The 18,390-nt window shown below is 36.2% G+C and overlaps 1 protein-coding gene across 6 annotated transcripts in view; it reads right to left on the minus strand.

Moving 5' to 3' along the window:
• MARF1 (meiosis regulator and mRNA stability factor 1) overlaps positions 1–18,390 on the minus strand; it is a 49,818-nt gene that overhangs the window by 9,486 nt on the left and 21,942 nt on the right. For all 6 annotated transcript variants that reach the window (XM_072610307.1, XM_072610322.1, XM_072610288.1 and 3 more), the window contains 7 exons: positions 16,615–16,695; positions 16,151–16,387; positions 15,895–16,014; positions 15,490–15,665; positions 5,688–5,908; positions 1,864–2,006; positions 1,582–1,715 (listed from right to left, as the gene is read on the minus strand). In XM_072610307.1, coding sequence (XP_072466408.1) covers positions 1,582–1,715; positions 1,864–2,006; positions 5,688–5,908; positions 15,490–15,665; positions 15,895–16,014; positions 16,151–16,387; positions 16,615–16,695 — 1,112 coding nt within the window. The remainder of the gene's footprint in view (positions 1–1,581; positions 1,716–1,863; positions 2,007–5,687; positions 5,909–15,489; positions 15,666–15,894; positions 16,015–16,150; positions 16,388–16,614; positions 16,696–18,390) is intronic.

The raw sequence follows: 18,390 nt of genomic DNA on the forward strand, positions 1-18,390 counted from the left end.
ACAATGCTAGGCTAGACAAAATAAATTCATGAAGCCACCCTGAAAATTCCTTTTTGTTAATAAGTTTATCTTCCTTTTCAACCAAATATTCTGTCAGAGGTGGTTTTCTAAAAATTAGAACTGATGTGAGCTTAATTTCTTCACTTCCTTGATGAAGGTTCTCTTTCGTGGACAAAAAAGAGTCAGAGGAGCTCAGTTTGATTCCTAACAATGCTGTATATGACCCTGGGAAAGTCATTTAACTTTTAGTCTTCAGAGAGTTGGAATAAATGGTCTCTAAGACACCCTTCCCAGCTCTAAATCTGTGATCCCCCAACCTAATAAAGAAGGGAAGGGCAAAGTAAGGACAAATAGAATTTTTAGTTGGATAAGTAACCCCTAAACAACTTCAATCTTACTATTCTTGAAAAAGACATTTTGGTAATTCTTGTTACTGCCATTTTCCTTTTTCTACAATCATCACAGATTACAGATATGTAAAAACATCTACAATTTACAATGTTTTTGTCCTGGCAAATTTTAATCTATTACTTAAGTACAAACCAATGTGAAGGAAGAATGACCTATGCATACAATCATAATCAAAATTATTACTGAGGTCCATAGCATAGATGACCATGGTCTATGCCATTTCTAACTGGTGTTCCTTGCAATGCAAATAAAAGTTCTGATGATAAATATGTTAGTGATAAATGTCTTCTATTTTTTACATATAAAAATTTCTTATTATATGGGCAATTTTCTCATTTGAAAATGAGCTTAATTTCTTCTTTTCTTCCCTTATTTACTCATGCATCTATTTATGTGGAGATACAGCATGTCCCCAACCCAGCAGTTACAGATTCCATCAAAACACAAACGTATTTGTCACAAAATGTCAGTCAGTGAACAAACATTTATTAAATACTCACTACATTCTACGTACTGGGTTAAGCACTGAAGAAACAAAGAAAGGAAAAAACAATCCGTACTCTCAAGGAGCTCACATGCTAACATGGGAAGGAACATACAACAATGCACAAATGATACACATACAAAGAAGATGGAAGGTAATCTAAGAGGGAAAGCATGAGTTTTAAGGGGAACCAGAAAGACTTCTTGTAGAAGGCAAAATGTTAGTCAAGATTTAAAAGAATTCAGGGAAGTCAGAAGGCAGAAGTGAGGAGGAAGAGTATTCCAGGAATTGGAGACAGCCAGTGAAAAGGCAAGAAGTCAAGAGATGGAGTGCCTCATGCGAGGAATAAAAAGGAGACAAGTCACTGGATCATAGAGAATGTGGAGGGGAGTGAAGCATGAGAAGAAAAGGTAGGAATGGGGTTGGTTATAAAGACTTTAAAAGCCAAATGGGGGGTTTTTAATCTGATACCAGAGATAACAGGGAACCACTACAGTTTACCGAATAGAGGGTTAACAAAAGTTACAACCACAATTTAGTTAGATGACTCTGGTAGCTGAATAGAGGATGGCTTAAAGTGAGGAAAGGGAGACCAATCAAAAGGCTACTGCAACAGTTTAGGATGTGAGGTGATGAGGTGAAATGTAGACTAAAGACAAACCTTTAACAAACTTAGGCCAACATACCTTTTTTGGGGATGCAGATCACCATTTCATCATCTTGTTGTGTCAAACAAATTGTTGTATCTGGAATTTCTGATATGATATCAATCAACTCACAAACACCATATTCAGTAACATCCCAGTCTTTAGAGAAACACCTACGTATTAAAAATGGAAATGGAGAAGAAAATGAATAAAATAGTTTAAATTACTTCATTAACTTTTCAAAGGAACATAAAATATAAATATTATGTAATCTTTAAATCTTTTGGGGGAAAAGTATTTGTTTTTTTCTTACAAACTTACCAATGATAAGCCTGCAAAAATTCTCTCACAATAACCTGTTTACTGGCCTGGGATTTAAGAAGTTTTAATAAATCTTGGGTAAAGCGCTTCACTTGGGCTCTGTGGGTTAGAGTCAGCAATCGTTTGGAACCCATTCCAAGGATCTGAAAATCAAATACTCTGAATTAGAATCATAACATTCATTGAAACAAATATTCAACAAATACTTGAGTGCGTACCACTACAAGGCATTAACTCAACAATCATATTCTCATTTATCAATGTTATTTCCTGTTAAAACCTATTATCTACTTTCTATTGCCCCAGAGAGAAAACAGATCACTTTATTTTGGAGTTTAAACAGAAATATTTGCTATAAAATGAATCTGTAAAAACAAGGGAAATTATTTAAGTATCAGTGTTCCTTCTCCAGCTTCCAACAACTGCTACATACACCTTCAAAGAGTTATATCATTAGCAATGTAAAATATTCTATCAATTCAGAAAAAGGATTCTAATAATATGCCCAAGAAATGCACCTTGTTGGGCGGAGCCAAGATAGTGGAGTAGAAAGACGCACAAACTCTAGCTCCTGCCCCACAGCCCATAAAATACCTGTAAAAATGACTCTCAAGAAATTCTAGAGCAGCAGAAGCCACAGAATGACAGAGTAAAAATGATTTCCAGCCCAAGGTAGCCTGGAAGGCTGACAGGAAAGGTCTATCACACAAGGCACAGAGCAGAGCGCAGCCCAACCTTGGTGGTGCAGCACCGGGATGAACAGGACTGGAACAGGCCTTGGGGGCAGAATCCCCAGCAGCAGCAGAGGTTCTCAGATCCCTCAAACCACAACACCAAAGGCAGCCTCAAAGGTCAATGAGAAAGCTTTTTCACCTCAGTGACAAGGGAGCAGGGTCCTCCCGTAGCCTGAACCTCAGGCGGTGATGGTGGCGGCAGCAGCAACGTCCATTCCTGGAGCCCTGAGCCTAAAGCCCCTGGGGGAACTGAGCATCTGATTTACATCTCAGCCATGAGCCCTGCCTAGGAGTGATGAGGAGCACTGGCTGGCGTGGCAGAGCTGGAGCTGGTTGTAGAGAGGGCATTCTCCTACCCTCCTCTTGACAAAGGATTCACAAGTCAAGTAACTGGCTTGGAAAATGCCCCAAAAAGGGAAAAAAGATAAGACTATAGAAGATTACTTTCTTGGTGAACAGGTATTTTCTTCCATCCTTTGGAATGAGGAAGAACAATGCATAATGTCAGAGGAAGTCAAAGCTTCTGCCTCCAGTACCTCCTAAATAAATATGCAATAGTCTCAGGTCATGCAAGAGCTTGAAATGCTTGCTAAAGGAAATCCAAAAAAAATGCTGAAGAAAATAACACTTTTAAAAATAGGCTAACTCAATTGGAAAAAGAAGTCCAAAAAGCCAATGAGGAGAAGAAGGCTTTAAAAAGCAGAATTAGCCAAATGGAAAAGGAGGTTCAAAAGCTCACTGAAGAAAATAGTTCTTTCAAAATTAGAATGGAGCAGATGGAAGCTATTACTCTATGAGAAACCAAGAAATTACAAAGCAAAACCAAAATACTGAAAAAATAGAAGTTAATGTGAAATATCTCATTGGAAAAACAACTGCCCTACAAAACAGATCCAGGAAAGACAATTTAAAAATTATGGGACTACCTGAAAGTCATAATCAAAAAAAGAGTCTGACATCGTTTTCCATGATATTATCAAGGAAAACTGCCGTGATATTCAAGTACCAGAGGGCAAAATAAATATTGAAAGAATCCACTAATCACCTCTTGAAAGAGATCTAAAAAGAGAAACTCCTAGGAATATTGTAGCCAAATTCCAGAGTTCCCAGGTCAAGGAGAAAATACTGCAAGCAGCTAGAAAGAAACAATTCAAGTATTGTGGAAATACAATCAGGATAACACAAGATCTAGCAGTTTCTACATTAAGGGATTGAAGGGCTTGGAATATGACATATCAGAAGTCAAAGGAACTAGGATTAAAACCAAGAATCACCTACTCAGAAAAACTGAGTATAATACTTCAGGGGAAAAAATGGTCATTCAATGAAATATAGGACTTTCAAGCATTCATGATGAAAAGCCCAGAGCTGAAAAGAAAATTTGACTTTCAAACACAAGAATCAAGAGAAGCATGAAAAGGTAAACAAGACAGAGAAATCACAAGGGACTTACTAAAGTTGAACTGTTTCCATTCCTACATGGAAAGATAACATTTGTAACTCTTGAAACTTTTCTCAGTATTTGGGTAGATGGAGGGATTACACACATACACACACACACACACACACACACACACACACACACATATACACACACAGGACAGGGTGAATTGAATAGGAAGGGATCATATCAAAAAAATAAAACTAAGGAGTGAGAGGAATATATTGGGAGGAGAAAGGGAAAAATGGAATGGGGCAAATTATCTCTCATAGAAGAGGCAAGAAAAAGCTTTTTCAATGGAGGGAAAAAGTGGGGATGCAAGAGGGAAAAAGTGCAGCTTACTCTCATCACATCTGGCTCAAGGAAGAAATAACATGCACACTCAATTTGGTATGAAAACCTATCTTACACTACAGGAAATTAGGGGAGGATGGGGGGGGGGATGATGAAAGGGAGGGCAAATGGGAAGAGAGAGCAATTAGAAGTCAACATTCTTGGGGAGGGACAAGGTCAAAAGAGAGAACAGAATAAATGGGAGGCAGGATAGGATGGAGGGAAATATAGTTAGTTTTACACAATATGACTACTTTGGAAGTCATTTGCAAAACTACAAATATATAGCCTATATTGAATTGCTTGCCTTCTCAGTGGGGATGGGTAAGGAGGGAGAAAGGAAGGGAAGTTGGCACTCAAAGTTTAAGAACAAATGTTGAGAATTGTTTTTGTGTACAACTGGAAAATAAGAAATACAGGTAATGGGGTACAGAAATTTATCTTGCCCTACAAAACAAGAGAGAAGATGGGGATAAGGAAAGGAGAGGTGTTAGAAGGGAGGGCAAATTGGTACAACAGGTAATCAGAATGCTCAGCATTTTGGGGTGGGGGGAGGGGAGAGATGGGGAGAAAATTTGGAACTCAAAATTTTGTGGGAATGAATGTTGAAAACTTAAAATAAATAAAGAATAAAAAGAAAAAAAGAACTATAAAATAAATGACCTTGCCTCATCTAAAAATAAAGAAAGAAAAAAGAAATAAAAAAAGAAATGCATCTTGTCTCTTGGAAAAAGTAAATACTTTTGGAGAACTTGAAATAATTTGATTGTATCTGTATGAGTCAAATTCACAGAATTATAAAATATTACAGAAGGGGCTACAGATGTCAGCAAAGTCCAACTTCTTAATTATACAGAAGGGGAAACTGAGGTCAAAAAAGGTAAAACAACAGGGCTAGTATCCAAATTCAGGGCTCTTTTCAGTACTCCATACTGGTTCTCAGAAAGATTACATCCAAGTCAGTCTAAAAGCAAGACAATTTATCAAATGAGTGAGGCTTCTATCAGCGACAAGGGGAGAGCCACTGCTAATAATTTTACATGCAGTGTCCTCTTATCTTTAGTCTCTATTTTCTATCTTTAAGCTAGCTTCTATCCTTAATATACTGTCTGAAATGATAAGACTTTTGTTTTTTTAATAGAAGTTTTTTATAGACTTATTAAAATGAATTTTGAACTTTTTGATCTTTTAACTTCCAAGGCCAGACATCAATAACAAAACTTAATGTCATAAACATTATTTTACAAGCAAAACATCTCATTTCAGAATTTCTCACACAATGTTTCGATCACCAAAATTTCCTGAGTGCCACTCACCTGCAATACGTGAGGCACTGCTTCTAGTAATTCCATTAACCTGGAATATCCATAGTCTGACACACGGCATTGCTTTGCAAAGTGATGATGATAGGATGGGATGAATTTGCCCACAGGTATGATACAAGATGGCTGGTTCTTCAGTAAGTCAATTACTTCTCTACTGAACTGGATAAGTTGTGGGTTCCCCACAGGACTTTTGGAACGTAACAGCCAAGGGTCTAGGATAGAAAACAAAAGTGAATATTTAAAAACATGTAAACAGAATTTCCAATAGGTAAACAAAACACAAGAGTCACTGCTTGAAGTCACTAATAATTTCAATCAATCAAGTAGAAAAGAACATTGCTCTATTTTATATCCATACCTAGGTATGGCAAAGAGTCAACATACCAGCTGAAAATATTTAAGGGCTACCAAATTTTTTTTTTAAGTATTTTATTTTTTCCAATTACACTGAAAGAAAATTTTTAACATTCTTTTTTTTTTAATTTGAGTTTCAAATTTTCTCCCTCCTCTCCTCCCCCCTCCTTAAAACAGAAAGCATATAGGCTGTATATGTGCAATCATGTATACCATATTTCCATATTAGTTATGGTGTGAAAGAAGAAACAGATCTAAAGGAAAAAATAAAGACAGAGAAAATACTATGCTTCGATTTGTATTCAGATTACCTTAGTTCTTTCTCTGGATGGGGACAGCATCTTCCATTTTCAGTCCTTTGTAACTATCTTAGATTACTGTTTTTCTGAAAACTAAGTCATTCGTAGCTGAATCACCAGTGTTGCTCTTAGTATGTATAATGTTCTTCTGATTCTGCTTCCTTCACCCTACATCAGTTCATGTAAGTCTTTCCATGTTTTTCTGAAATCTGTTAGCTCACATCACACTTCTTATATCACACTAATAAGTTACATTCATGTTACATTACATTACATTCATATACAACTTGGTCAGCCATTCCCCAACTGATGGGCATCCCATCAATTTCCAATTTTTGGCCACCACAATAAGAGCTGCTGTAAGTATTTTTGTATATGGAGGTCCTTTTCTCTTTTTTGTGATCTCTTTGAAATACAGTCCTAGTAGTGGTACTGCTGGATCAAAGGATATGCACATTTAGCAAATGTCTTTGTACTTATTTTCAAGCCTAAACAATAAAACCAAAAATAAATTTTATTTTTCATAAAAGTGCTGCTTCCTTCAGTAAAAGCAAAAAAAAAAAAATCAGAAATCCTAAATTTGTATGGTGTTTTAAGGTTTGCAAAACACTTATGAGGTAAAACCAAGATAAAGAGTAAAGGCAGGAACTCCACCAACCACTCCCAAATTCCCCTCCAAACAACATTAAAATAATGCCTCAAAAGAAATTCTGGAGTGGCAAAATCAACAAAAAGGACCAGGTGAAACAATATTCCAGTCCAAGTCAACTTAGAAAGTGGGTAGGAAAGGTCTGTCTCACTTAGGGTATGAGGGAAGTGCAGACCAGTGCATGCTGTGCCAGGCAAGCTAGCAATAAGGTCCTAAGCCCTGGTGCAAGCCTGCAGTGAAGCTCTGAGCCCCAACTCAAGTCAGCAGCAAGACCCAGGCCCTTACACAATGCAACTGGCAGTGGTGTACACCCATTGCAAGCCAGCAGCATGCCCTGGAGGCAAGTAAATCTGTGGTGACTTTCAGAGCTCTCAACCCACAAATTGTAAGAGGATCAAATAACTGGTCAAAAGTGGATTATAGGGGACCCTTAGTTGGCATTGGGTGTAGGCCCCTGTTGCATTACCTATACAGGGATCCCAGTCACAGTCCCAGGGCAAGAAGGAGCACTAGGTACATTAGAGCTCCTGGCCACAATGAAGTGTGAACCCTGGTTATTAGTTCCAGGGCAGAAAATAGTGCTTGTGGTCACTCACAGACTAGAGTACAGGTCAGGAAAGCAGAGACCATACCTCTTCTTAAATCATACCATCTGGGAAGAACTGAAAACTTAGCTCCCCAGAAATAGCTCTGAAAATAACAGAACAAAAAACCTGAAGCTTCAGACCATGCTCCCCCTACCCTAATAACAGAGTCCAACTGTAACACAAAATCAGACATCAAGAAATAGGTTAGAAAAATGAGCAAGCAACAGGAAAAAAAGAACCTGACTGTAGAAAGTTACTATGATGACAGGGAAGAGTAAAAGACAAACTCAGAAGAGGACAACAATGGTAAAATGGTTAAATGCAAAGCCTCAAAGAAAAAGTGAATTGGCCTCAGGCCCCAAAAAGAAGATTTACTAGAAGAGCTCAAAAAAGCTTTTAAAAATCAAATAAGAGAGGTAAAGGAAAAATTGGGAAAAGAAATGGGAGCGATGCAAGAGAATTCATGAAAAAGAATGAGTCAACCACTTTTTCACGAGTCAACCACTTGATGAAGGAACACAAAAAATGGAAAAAGATGTACAAAAATTGACTAAAGAAACCAATTCCTTAAAAAGTAGAATTGGTCAAATGGAAAAGGACATAAAAATTTACTGATGAAAAGAACTCCCTAAAGGCAGCCTAGCTATAGGAGATCTAAAATTGTATTATAAAACAGCAATCATCAAAACTATTTGGTTCTAGCTAAGAAACAGAGTGGTGGATCAGTAGAATAGGCTGAGTACGTAAAACACAGTAGTCAACAACTATACTAATCTACTGTTTGATAAACCCAAGGACTTCTACTTCTGGGATAAGAACTCACCATCTGACTACAGAATGGTTAAACAAGTGATGATATATGAATGTAATGGAATACTATTATGTGCTAAGAAATGACAAGCAGGATGACAGCAACACTGTGTGATGACCAACTTTGATAGCCTTAGCTCTTCTCAGCAATAGTGATCTAAGATGATGCCAAAACACTCATGATAGAAAATGCTATCCACATCCCAAGAAAGACCTATGGAGCCTGAATGCAGATCAAAGCATTTACTATTTTCCATTTTTTGTTGGGTTTTTTTTCTCATGGTTTCCCGTTTGTTCTCATTCCCCTTTTCACAACATGAATAATGTGAATATATGTTTAATTTGCTTATACGCGTAAAGTCTTTATCAGATTGCTTGCCATCTTGGGGAGAGGAGACAGGAGGAAGGGAGAAAAAAATCTGGAACTCAAAATCTTACAAAAGTGAATGTTGACAATCATTGGAAAAAATAAAATACTACTAAATGGAAAAAGAAAAGAACTCCCTAAAATATAGAATTGGTCAAATGGAAAAGGAGGTATAAAAGCTCACTGAAGAAAATAACTGCTTAAAAATTAGAATTAAGCAAGTGAAAGTTAAGGACTCCATGAGCCATCAAAAAACAATAAAATCAAATCAAAAGAATGAAAAAATAGAAGAAAATGTGAAACAGCTCCCTAGAAAAAAGATCAAAAAGAGTTAATTTAAAAATTATTATACGACCTGAAAACTAATCATCAAAAAAAGTGTCTAGACATCATATTACAAGAAATTATTGAGGAAAATTGCCCTGCTGTCCTAGAACCAGAGGGTAAAATAGAACTCTAAAGAATCCATCAATCACTTCCTAAAAGAAATAACAAATGAAACTCCCAGGAATATTTTAGCCAAATTCCAGAGCTCCGAGGTCAAGGAGAAAATATTGCAAGCAGCCAGAAAAAAACAATACAAATACTGTGCAGTCAGTCACCTGGATAACACAAGATTTAACAGCTTCTACATTAAAGGACTGGAGGGGTTGGGATATAATATTCCTGAGGGCAAGGGAGCTATGATCATAACCAAGAATCATCTACCCAGAAAAACTAAGTATAATCCTTCAGGGGAAAAAATTTAATTTTAAAAAAATAGAGGACTTTTAAGTATTCCTAATAAAAGACCATAGCTGAACAGACAATCTGATTTTCAAATACAAGACTCAAGAGAAGCATAAAAAGGTAAACATGAAGGAGAAAGGTTAAACTATTTATATTCTTACATGAGAAGATGATACTTGTAACTCCTCAGAACTTTATCAATATTAGGGCAGTTAGGAATACACATAGATGGAGGGCACAAGTATGAGTTGACTATGACGGGAAGATACAAAAAAGAAGCAAAGGGTGAGAAAGGGATACACTGGGAGAAGGGAAAGGTAGAATGGGGTTCGAGGCGCAAAAGAGCTTTTACAGTGTAGTGAAAGATGGAGTGGGGCTGGGGATAGTGGGGGCGGCAGGAGAGATGGCAGAAGGTAAGACTTTAACCTTACTCTCATTCGAATTAGCTCAAAGAGGGAAAACCATCCATACTCAGTTGGATATAGAAATCTACCTTATTCTACAGGGAAGTAGGAGAGGAAGCAGGTAAGAGAAGGGGGGACTGATAGAAGGGAGAGCAGATTGGGAGAAATGAAGATCAAATGGGACAGGGTAAAAACAGCGAGAAAAAGATAAACAGGGAACCAATAGGATGGAGGGAAATTCAAAGTTAATAATCATAACTGTGAATGTGAATGAGATGAATCTCCCATAAAATGGAAGTGGACAGCAGAATGGATTAGAAACCAGGTTTGCAGGAAACACACCTGAAATACAGAATCAAAGTAAAAATAGCTTTAATAAAGTAAAAATAAGGGGCTGGAGCACAACCTATTATCCTTCAGCTGAGGCTCAAAAGAAAAAGCAAGAATAGCAACTATGATCTCAGATAAAGCAAAAGCAAAAATAAACTTATTTTAAAAGGGATAAGCAAGGAACCTACATTTTGTTCAAAGATATCCTAAACAATGAAGTGATATCAATACTGAAATGTATGTACAAAATGGCAGAGCATCTAAATACTTAAGGAAAAGTTAAATGAGTTAAAGGGGGAAACATTAAGAAAGAAGTTAAGGAGATGAATAAAATTTTAGAAAAGTTACATATGATAGAAGAAAACTGAATAGGAATAGAAAGGAAAATTCCTTTTTCTCACGGCAAAAGGCACCTACACAAAAACTGACCATTTATCAGGGTATAAAAAGCTCACAACCAAATGTAGAAAAGCAGAATTACTAAACACGTCCTTTTCAGATCATAAAGCAATAAAAGTAACATTAAATAAAGGGCCATGAAAACAGATAAAAAATTAATTGGAAGCTAAATAATCTAATCTTAAAGAATGAATGTGTCAGAGAACAAATTACAGAAGCAATAAATCATTTCATTAAAGAAAATGACAAAACGAGACAAACATATCAAAACGTACAGGATGAGCCAAGGCAGTACTTAGAGGAAATTTTATATCTCTAAACACATCAAAAAAACACAGAAAGGGAAATCAATGAATTGGACATGCAGTTAAAAAAAAACTAGAAAGAGAAAAACCTAAAAGTCCCAAATTAATCACCAAACTGGAAATCCTGAAACTCAAAGTTAAAATGGTTACATGATTCAGACATAAACGATGATACCATAAGCATATTAGGGAAACATGAAATAGTTCACCTGTCAGCTCTACAGACAAGTGAAGAATTTAGTACCAAACAAGAGACAGGGAACATTACAGGACGTAAAATAGATAACTTTGATTACGTTAGACTTGAAAAAAGTAAAATGACTTCTGTGTACAAAAATATTTATAGCAGCTCTTTTTGTAGCAGCAAAGAACTGGCAACTGAGGGGACACTCATATATTGGGGAATGGCTGAACAAGTTGTGGTATGACAACACCATGATGGAAGACTATTATGCTATAAAAAATAATAAGCAGGATGCTTTAAGAAAAACCTAGAAAGACTTTAAATGAACTGATGCAAAGTGAAATGAGCAGAAGTAGAACACTATACACAGTAATAGCAATATCGTACCATGATAAACTGTAAATAATTTAGCTATTCTCAGTAATATAAACATCTAAGGTAATTCTGAAGGAACTATGATGAAAAATGCTATCTACACTTCCAGAGAAAGAACTAATAGAATCTGAATGCAGATCAAAGTATGCTGTTTTTCTAATTTTCTTTATTATTCTGGAGATTGTTCTCAGTATGTTCTTTCACAACATGACTAACATAGAAATGCTTAGCTTAATTGCACAAGTATAGCCTTTCTATCAAATTGCTTGCCTTCTCATGAAGTAGGAAAGGAGGAAAGACAGGAGAGAATTTGCAACTCAAAACTGCAAAAAACAAAGATTAAAAATAATTTTTACATGTAATTGGAAAAAGATGAAACATGAAGATTTTTTTTATAACCCACATAACTTACGTTACTCTTTATTATTCCCATTTTATAGATAAGGTAACTGATGCTTTAAGAGGTTGCAAGTATTAGAGATAAGATTCAAACCCAGATCTCCTCTGACTCCAAGTCAAGCATTCATTCATAAAGGTTAGAAATAGTAGAATAGAAGGGTTTATGTTTCAAAAGTTCATTTGAATGTTGATTATTTTTGAATTCAGAATGTGCTTTCCTATAGACATAATGTCAATTTTAGGTTGCCAGATTCACCTACGCAAACTGTTTTAGCCACCAATGGAGGTGAAATACAGTACAACCACAATAAATACTTCAAATGTTTTCATAATGCTAATTTTTTAAAACTTTTAAAAACTAAGATCCAGCCATTCTGGGGAGCAATTTGGAACTCTGCCCAAAGGGCTGCAAACATGTGCATACCCTTTGATGCAGTAATAGCAATTCTAGGACTGTATCCCCAAGAGATCATAAAAATGGCAAAGGGTCCCACATGTACAAAAAATATTTATAGCAGCTCTCTTTGTGGTGGCCAAGAACCGGAAATCAAGGGAATGCCCATCAACTGGGGAATGGCTGAATAAATTAAGGTATATGGATGTAATGGAATACTATTGTGCTATAAGAAATGATGAACAAGAAGACTTCAGAAAGGCCTGGAAAGACTTATATGATCTGATGCTGAGTGAAAGGAGCAGAACCAGGAGAACTTTGTACATAGCAACAACCACAGTGTGAGAGGCTTTTTTCTGGTAGACTTAGAACTTCATTCCAACGCAACAACTTAAAAAATTCCCAATGGTCTCTTAAGGCAAAATGCCTTCCACATCCAGAGAAAGAACTATGGAATTAAATCACAGAATGTAGCAGAACATTTTCTTTTGTATTATGTTTTGGTTTGTTATATGATTTCTCCCATTCATTTTAATTCTTCTACGCAACAGGATTATGGTGAAAATGTATTTAATAGGAATGTATGTGTAGACCTACATAAAATTGTATGCTATCTCAGGGAGGGGGAGGAGAAGGAGGGGGAAAGGAGGGGGAGGGAGGGGGAAAAAATCTAAGTTATATGCTAGTGATTGTAGAACATTGAAAATAAATTTAAAAATAAAAAATTTAAAAACTATTCTGAATTCAAGTTTCTTAAGTGGATGCCTGTACTTGAGAAAAAAGGGACTTTGATTAGGGAAAAACAAGAGATAAATGGAGGCTTTTGTAAAAATTTTAAAAGTGATTTCTCTGCATTTTTTGAAGGGTCAAAAATTGATGGTAACAACTATATCTGATTTTACTTCAAGTCAAAAATTGATGCTAAGTTCTATTTGATTTTACTTCAAAGTAGGTTTTCTTTTCCTAGCTATCTAAGTATCAGCAGCACTATTTTTAATGCTTATTAGTCATGATTAGGATCATTCATTTATTTTTGTTATTCTCAAACAGAATAACAGAGAAAAAGGGACAAAAAAATTTTCCTAAGATTTTTCTTTATACTTGAGCAAAATTTACAAGTAGGGAGAAGGAATAAGAAAATTAGGGATGGTAAATTATGAGAAAAAGATCACTTGAAGTGGAATTAATTGAATTATGGAAGAAAAAAGACTAAAAAAGATGCACAAGGAGTACACACTATTCTCTTGAAGTGGGAGAGATGAGGTTCAACAATTCCCCTGCTCTGACTACCAGCTGGTCTCACTAGTCCTTGCAGAGAGGTAGGAAGGGAGCATGGTTTTAGGATGGGTGAGAAGCAGGGGGTGGAAGAGACTGAGCATTAGTATAGCTAACTGTTCATATGTATTCAATGAGAGGCTATACTCTGAATGCCAACCAAATCTAAGTTTAAAATTGTCTTTTTTTGCCTAGAGCTAATTTGATTTCATAAATAAATCTCTTCTGTCCCCAAGAGATCAAAAAAAATGGGAAAGGGTCCCCCATGTACAAAAATATTTATAGCAGCACTCTTTGTAGTGGCCAAAAACTGGAAATCAAGGGGATGCCCATCAATTGGGGAATGGCTGAACAAATTATGGTATATGAATGTAATGGCATATTATTGTGCAATAAGAAATGATGAACAAGAAGACTTCAGAGAGGCCTGGAAAGACTTGTATGATCTGATACTGAGCGAAAGGAACAGAACCAGGAGCAAAAGGAGCAGAACCAGGAGAACTTTGTGCACAGCAACGACCACAGTGTGTGACTGTTTTTTCTGGTAGAGGTGGATCTTCATAGCAATGAAAGGACATAAAAAAAAAAAAATTCCCAATGGTCTTCTAAGTCTACCTTCCACATTCAGAGAAAGAATTACGGAATTCAATCGCAGAATGTAGCGCTGTGTGTGTGTGTGCATGTCTGTGCGTATTATGTTTTGGTTTGTTATATAATTTCTCCCATTTCAGTTCTTCTACACAGTGTGACTATAAGGAAAATTTACTCAACAGGAACGTATGTGTAGATCCTATATAGAATTGTATGCTGTCTTGGGGAGGGAGGGGGGTTGTGGAGGGAAGGTGGGGGAAAAAAATCTAAGTTTTATGGTAGTGATCGTAGAGCATTAAAAATAAATAAAATGAAAAAATAAATAAATAAATCTCTTCTGATCTAGAATATTACATCTCCAACTGCCCTTCAGACATTTCAAACTCGATGTCCAATAGACATCTCAAACTCAGTATGTACAAAACAGAATTCTTTCTCCCTAAACCCTCTCCTCCCTCCTTCCCTATTATTGCAGAAGGCAACACTATCCTCCAAGTCCCTCAGGTACACAACCTAGGCGTCATCCTAGATTCCTCACTACCTCTCACTCCTCATATCCAAGTTGTTACTAAGGTCTGTTGATTTCACCTTTGCAACATTTCTCAAATATGCCCCCTTTTGTCCTCTGCCTTTGCCACCATTTTAGGCCCTCATCACTTCATGCCTGGATTATTGGAATAACCTGACAGTGTGTCTGCCTACCTCAAATTTCTCCCTACTCCCCTCCGTCCTCCATTCAGTCACTAAAGTGATTTCCCTAAAAAGCAGTTCTGATCATGTCACCCCTTCATTAAATAAACTCCAGTGGCATCTTATTACGTCTGGGATCAAATGCAAAATGCTTTGTTTGCCATTCAAAGTCCTTAGTAACTGATTCAACCATTTTGGGCTACATCCCAAAGAGATCAAACAAATGGGAAAAGGACACACGTATACAAAAATATTTGTAGCACCTCTTTTTGTGGTGGACAGGAATTGGAATTGAGCAGATGCCCATCAACTGGGGAATGGCTGAACAAGCTGTGGTGTGTGAGCAGGCTGACTTAAGAAAAACCTGGAAAGACTTATATGAACTGATGCTGAAAGGAACAGAACCAGGACTATATACATAGATCATAAGTCAAAGATAATTTATAACTAAGCTTTTTAAAAAAAAGTTCTACAAAGTACCTGATGTTTTAAATAGCAAAGCAGAAACTTGTATGGTACTTTCACAATCTGTTAATAAATAAATCAGATAACTCCAAATCTGACCCAGCCACATTTCACTGTATTCTCCACATATGCTATTAACTGACTAGCAAGAATTCAAATAGACTAAGCAAGGGATATAAATACATACCAGTGTTTGGAGGTGGAGGCTTATTGTGTATCCACTTAACTACTTTTATGCCATTCTGTGCAGTAACAATGTTTACTCCAGGAACACAGGTGATGAGATGTTCCAAGGGAACTCCGCCTTGATTTTCCTGCACCACTTCTAGATCACTGAACTCAGCAGTGTAGCAATCTGGGAAACTATAATAAAACACACAAAAGTTAGATAGAATCATTGAGAAGTAAAATAAAGATCTCTCAGTGATCTATCATTTCCATGTACATAAAACTCTGCAAATCATAAAAGAATACAGAAATGTCAGCTGTTACTTAGACATAACACAAGAAAGCCATCATTTGAACTTAATAAAAACCTCATCAATGAAACAAGACATGCTTTACTCTGGTAGTAACATTTAAAATTATTCACCTTAGTAACGGTACAGTGCCCTCATGTGTTTGTAGAAGACTATGAACCTGGGGTGCAAATGTCTTCAGAGAGAGTATAACATAAGGAATCTTGTATGAGTCTGGATCAAATTCATGTTCACTAAAGTAATGAGAAAAAGTATTTAGTTGCCTACTTATGTTGTAGCAAACAGACTATAATAGCAATTATTTCTAAAGAATGAAAGAAAACATTTATGACAGGATGAATTTTTTTAAAAAGATACTTAATAATCTACCTGAAATCTTTATTGGAGTGGTGCTGCTTGCAGACAGGTTCGTGATATTCTAGCTCTTCAAATATAATTGGACTACAATTAGCTGATGAGCCATCATGTGACTGGGAAGACCCTAAAGGGCTCTGTCGGGCCTGGCTACTAGGTAGCAGACACACCAACCGCCCATTTCCTTGATCACGGATTGTTACTGTGTCTGTTAATTTATGTAGGTCTGACACACTCAATTTGTGTCCAAACCTAAATGGGAAAGGATAGAAATAAGTAGAGACTTTCAGTTTAGAGTTCAAAAAACTGTTCTCAATACTATATAGAAAAATTCACTAGTTTGAATAATTTAACAGATTAAAAAAAAACATCCCAGCATCTACATTATTGCCATATTCACTAACAGAAAATTTAATTTGTTAAACACAGAATCCTTTTAAGAAGCAATTTCAATAAGCAGTGAATTTCAGTCAACTTACTTTTTTTCATAGACATCTGTGAACTTATACAAAGGCAAGCAACAAGCAGGAGCATCTTGAAGAATGGATACTGTTTCTGAGCTTTAAGCATAAAAAAATTAAAAAACATTTTTCTACTTGTTTCAAACTATTTTTGTGAACAGATAACAAATCATCAAGAAAATTATTCACACAATGAATCTAAGCTCCTGAAGTTCTCCAGAATTTTTAAAACAAAGATTTGGGAACTGAAGGACAAAGTGAAATTATATATTGCAAATTTTATAAAATACAACCAGAAGATGTCCTCTTTTACTGGAAATTAAAATTGAGAACAATCAGCATTAGCACTATCTAATAACGATGGTCACACTTCAATGGATGCATGAGAGATCACATGAATTAGAACTGCTACAGTTCAGAACATCATGCTTTAAAATAACTTATTAATGACAAAAAGAACAATTTAGGACAAAAAAGAATTACTGATGTTTTAAGCAACTTGGCTTGCAGAAAAGGATATTTAAGTAGTTTTCCAAATGGATCACAGAATCACAGATCCTAACAATAACCAAGTTTCCTATACCATATCAATCAAGTAATCAAGCATGTATTAAGCACCTGCTATATATGCTAGGCATACACTTATCAAGGGAATAGTATCAAAGCTAGCATTTATATAGAACTTTCTGTTTCAGAAAGCACTTTACAGATGTTATCTCATTTGATCCTCACATCAATCTTGAAGCAGGAGGTATTATCATCTTCCTTTACAAATTAGGAAACTGAGGCTGAGAGGTGATGTGACTTGTCCCTCAAATGTATCTTCCAGAGTGAACTACTAAAGTGATTTTTCACAAGTGCCTAAGTCATGCCTCCTACTTAATAAACTCTAAAGACTTCCTAAAGGATAAAAATCCCTTTAAAGACCCGTCAGAATATGGCACTGTCCTGCTTTCTAACCTCATTATAAATGATTTCCCTCTTCATACTCTATAGTCTCTAGTCAAATAAGCTTTCTCTTTATTCCTCACAGAGGGTACTCCATTTCCCTTCTGTCTTTGCTGACTGAAATGCACTTCCTTTTCCCTCACATATCCTTCAATTCCTTCAAGACAGAACTTAAGCATTTTCAACTCGAAGATTTCTCTGACTGCTGGAGCCCTGCCCAAGGGTAGTGTAGCAGATAGAATACTAGACTTGAGGCAAAGAAGGTTTTGGGGGGAAGATAATGGGTTCTGTTTTAGACATGTTGAATCTGAGGTGTACATGGGACATCCAGTTGGAAATGTCCAGGAGGCAGTCAGTGATGCAGCTTGGGAGAGCGAATGGGTCTAGCTCTGTAATCTAGGAGTCATCTGTATAGAGATAATTAAATCCAGGGGTGTTGATGAGGTCACCAAGAGAGAAACTCTAACAAGAGAAGAAAAGATGGCCTAAGGCAGAGCTTTGAGATATATCCACAGAGGGCATGCCATAGATGCAAATCAAGGAAAATGCTCCTAATGCAAAAAAAATGCGTATTAGTGATTCTGTTAGAATCAAAACTGTTAACAGCTAATTTTCTCTTTAACAATATGAACTGAAAAGACAAGTCTTAAAACTAGATGGATATTGAGAAGCTATGCTTAATGTATGAGATATGATACCACATATGGATAATTTCACTGTTTTTTCACTAGTTTAGAAATAAAGATTTTTAAGTCTTTGCTTTTAAAGTTTGATTTCATTTTTCTATTTTTTTAAAGCACCTAATTGGTAGACATTAGATGACTTGTTAATTTCTTAGTGCTCACC

The sequence above is a fragment of the Notamacropus eugenii genome, chromosome 1, assembly GCF_028372415.1.
Source record: "Notamacropus eugenii isolate mMacEug1 chromosome 1, mMacEug1.pri_v2, whole genome shotgun sequence".
Classification (NCBI taxonomy): Eukaryota; Metazoa; Chordata; class Mammalia; order Diprotodontia; family Macropodidae; genus Notamacropus; species Notamacropus eugenii.